This window comes from Tigriopus californicus, chromosome 2 (genome assembly GCF_007210705.1).
Source record: "Tigriopus californicus strain San Diego chromosome 2, Tcal_SD_v2.1, whole genome shotgun sequence".
NCBI classification, from domain to species: Eukaryota; Metazoa; Arthropoda; class Copepoda; order Harpacticoida; family Harpacticidae; genus Tigriopus; species Tigriopus californicus.
The window spans coordinates 478,514-481,645 of NC_081441.1; the positions used below are offsets into that span (position 1 = coordinate 478,514).

The window sequence follows — 3,132 nt, forward strand, 5'->3', positions numbered from 1 at the left end:
TAGCGGAAAAAGGCCCCGTGTTTTTACCCGTGCCCTACCGCCCATGGGCTGGCCCAGCTTTGATTGCCCTTGTCTTGCAGTTAATTGTGCCTTCGAGCCGCGGGATCTTGGGTGCCCGCCCTCGTCCACAATCCACGCACGCCCAAACGGACGCCGTCAGCGGGAATGTGCCGCCCACCCAAATCTCCGTGATGGACAACGGCATGCGGGTGGCCACCGAGGATTCGGGCAGTCCCACGGCCACGGTGGGACTGTGGATCGACACGGGCTCGCGCTACGAAACGGCGGCCAACAATGGCGTCGCTCACTTTCTGGAACACATGGTTTTCAAGGTAAGACCCACCCACCGCCTCCCCTTGGTGCCTCTCCCGCTCGATTCCTCCTTACCTTGGAGCTCGACTCTGAGGGCCAGGTCAGGAACCTCACCGTTGATTGGCGTGGACGTGTCGTTGGCTTCTCTTTCAGGGCACGGCCAAGCGCACCCAAAACGCGCTCGAATTGGAAATTGAGAACATGGGCGCCCATTTGAACGCCTACACGTCACGGGAGCAGACCGTGTTCTACGCCAAATGCTTGTCCGGCGATGTGGGGCACGCTGTGGAAATCCTGTCGGACATTCTGCAAAATTCGAAATTCGACGAGCAGGCCATTGAGCGCGAGCGCGGCGTCATTCTCCGCGAAATGCAAGAGGTGGAGATGAATCTGCAAGAGGTAGTGTTCGACTATCTGCACTCGGTGGCCTTCCAAGGCACGCCCTTGGGTCGTACCATCTTGGGCCCGACCAAGAACATCAAGTCCATCAACCGCGACGATCTACGGTCCTACATTGACACCCACTACAAAGGACCCCGCATGGTCGTGGCCGGCGCCGGTGGCGTGGCTCACCAAGACTTGTGTCAACTCACCCAACAACATTTCGGCCAAATTGGCACCCAATATCAGGCCGAGATCCCCTTGGACTTGCACTGTCGCTACACTGGTAAGCCCCGATCCCTTGGACTTTGGCTTGTATGTCTGTCTCGTTGGCTTCTCTGACTGGTGACTGACTGCCATGCGGTTCTGATTCCAGGCTCGGAAGTGTTGGCTCGGGACGATGCCATGCCTTTGGCCCATGTGGCTTTGGCCGTGGAGGGCGTGGGCTGGACCAACCCCGACAACATTCCCCTCATGGTGGCCAACACCATGTTGGGCAATTGGGACCGCTCCATGATTGCGGGACCCTCCAATGCCAGCAACTTGGCCAAGAACGTGTCGGCGGGCAGTTGCAATTCCTATCAAGCCTTCAACACGTGCTACAAGGTAGGGATGGATGCCTCGGGTCCTGACCAATCAACCCCATTGGCTTGGGTTCATAGCGGTCCTCGTGCCATTCTGAAGTCTTCGCACTGCCGCCATCATTCGCGCACGTGCTTTCTCTTTGAACAGGATACGGGTCTCTGGGGTGTGTACTTTGTGGCGGGCAACATGCAGTTGGACGACATGGTTCATTTCATCACGGAGGAGTGGATGCGATTGTGCACGACGGTATCGGACTTCGAGGTGGATCGTGCCAAGAATCTGCTCAAGACCAACATGATGTTGCAATTGGACGGAACCACGCCAGTGTGTGAGGATATCGGCCGACAAATGCTTTGTTACGGACGGCGGATGTCCGCCCAAGAGTTGGAGAAGAGGATTGATGTGAGTGGTTCAATTACATTCAATGGAATTACTTAACCCTTGGTTGGTTATTGACGCTTTTTTCCCCCTGGCTCCCCTGGCTATTCAGGCTGTGGATGCTGCTTTGGTCAGAGATGTCTGCTATCGTTATATCTATGACCAATGCCCTGTGGTGGCTGCCGTGGGACCCATTGAGAATTTGCCCGACTACAATGTTATCCGGTCTAAATTGTTCTGGAATAGGTTGTAAATGAAGTCTGGCGTTGCGGGACACCATCCACGAATCCATGAAAATTAAATCATGAGATCAAGAAATAGCGCTAAAGAGGGAATACATAAAAAAATTAGCGTCATTCATACTTGGCCTCAATCATGGAACATGTTTCAATAAATGAGACGTGTGTCTTTTTTTGTTTTCAATATCACCCAAAAATACATCTGTTCAAACCAAGGAGACATCATCCAAAACGTATGGCCTTTGATTTGAAAGCAAACTTAACACACTGCATGGCTTACACCGTTTATTATGCAGTTATTAATTCGTGACCTCTAATGGCTTCATCTCTATTTTCTCATCCGCTTCTTCCGCCCCTTCCTTCTCAATTTCCAATTGGTTTTCACTTTGGACCCGTCTGCCAATGCAGGCCGCCAACATGAATAATAAAATGCACCCTACCATAGTAGCCAACATCAAATGCATCAGCAACATGGGCCAATCTTCGATAAAGTGTCCAACCAAGATAGGGTACGTGTCGGGTCCAATGGAGGCGGCAATGGGAAACAGACAACCTAAACGTCCGGTGATCAGGACGTAGCCTTCCAACCACAGAATGCCTGTGGCGTAAACCGACGCCATGCCCACCCCTAAGATACCGGTGCCAATTTGAAGGGCCAAAAATGAATGCTCGGCCCAAATCGACAAGGCTACACCCCCCACTAAGGAACAAATGAAACTGAAGCCCATCACATGTTTGGGATCCAATCGTATGGCGGCGAAAATGGCCGCCAAACGCATGACGGCAAACGCTCCCCAATAAATGGCGGTCAATTCGGCGCCTTGGGTTTTGCTCAGCTGAAGCTGGCATTCTACGGCAAACGTGGTCAAGAAATTGGCCAATGAGTACTCGGCCCCGGCGTAAAGAAAGACGAACACCCCCACCAAGACCACCAAGCTTAGTTTGGCTTTCGTCAAGGATTGTTGTTTGGCCACCTTTGGGGTCGGACCGCCCGATTCAGCCCCGTCGCGTTCAACGTGAGTGTTGTTAGTCGACTGCTGATGTTCGATCCATTCCTCCCTGACGAAGAGCAGGAATCCGGTTGACACCAGCATAGCTATTCCTCCGATCAACGGGTAGAAGAGGGTGATCCGGGAGGGGGTATTGTCTTCTAAATCGCTCAAGAAAGGAGTGGCCAGGAGAGGGGCCAGGAATGAGCCGGCCGAAAAACTAAAATGAATGCTGTGCATGTAGGGAC

The 3,132-nt window shown here is 52.9% G+C and overlaps 2 protein-coding genes across 4 annotated transcripts in view; one reads left to right on the top strand and one right to left on the bottom strand.

Moving 5' to 3' along the window:
* LOC131893161 (mitochondrial-processing peptidase subunit beta-like) overlaps positions 1-2,079 on the top strand; it is a gene marked incomplete at its 5' end in the record, with an annotated part of 2,641 nt that extends 562 nt beyond the window's left edge. The window contains 5 exon segments of the mRNA XM_059243114.1: positions 81-332; positions 466-979; positions 1,070-1,299; positions 1,426-1,680; positions 1,769-2,079. Coding sequence (XP_059099097.1) covers positions 81-332; positions 466-979; positions 1,070-1,299; positions 1,426-1,680; positions 1,769-1,909 — 1,392 coding nt within the window. The 3' untranslated portion in view covers positions 1,910-2,079.
* An 87-nt stretch (positions 2,080-2,166) lies between these two features.
* LOC131893162 (sodium-dependent glucose transporter 1-like) overlaps positions 2,167-3,132 on the bottom strand; it is a 24,254-nt gene continuing 23,288 nt past the window's right edge. For all 3 annotated transcript variants that reach the window (XM_059243117.1, XM_059243115.1, XM_059243116.1), the window contains exon 6: positions 2,167-3,127. In XM_059243117.1, the coding sequence (XP_059099100.1) occupies positions 2,195-3,127 (933 nt within the window). In that variant the 3' untranslated portion in view covers positions 2,167-2,194. The remainder of the gene's footprint in view (positions 3,128-3,132) is intronic.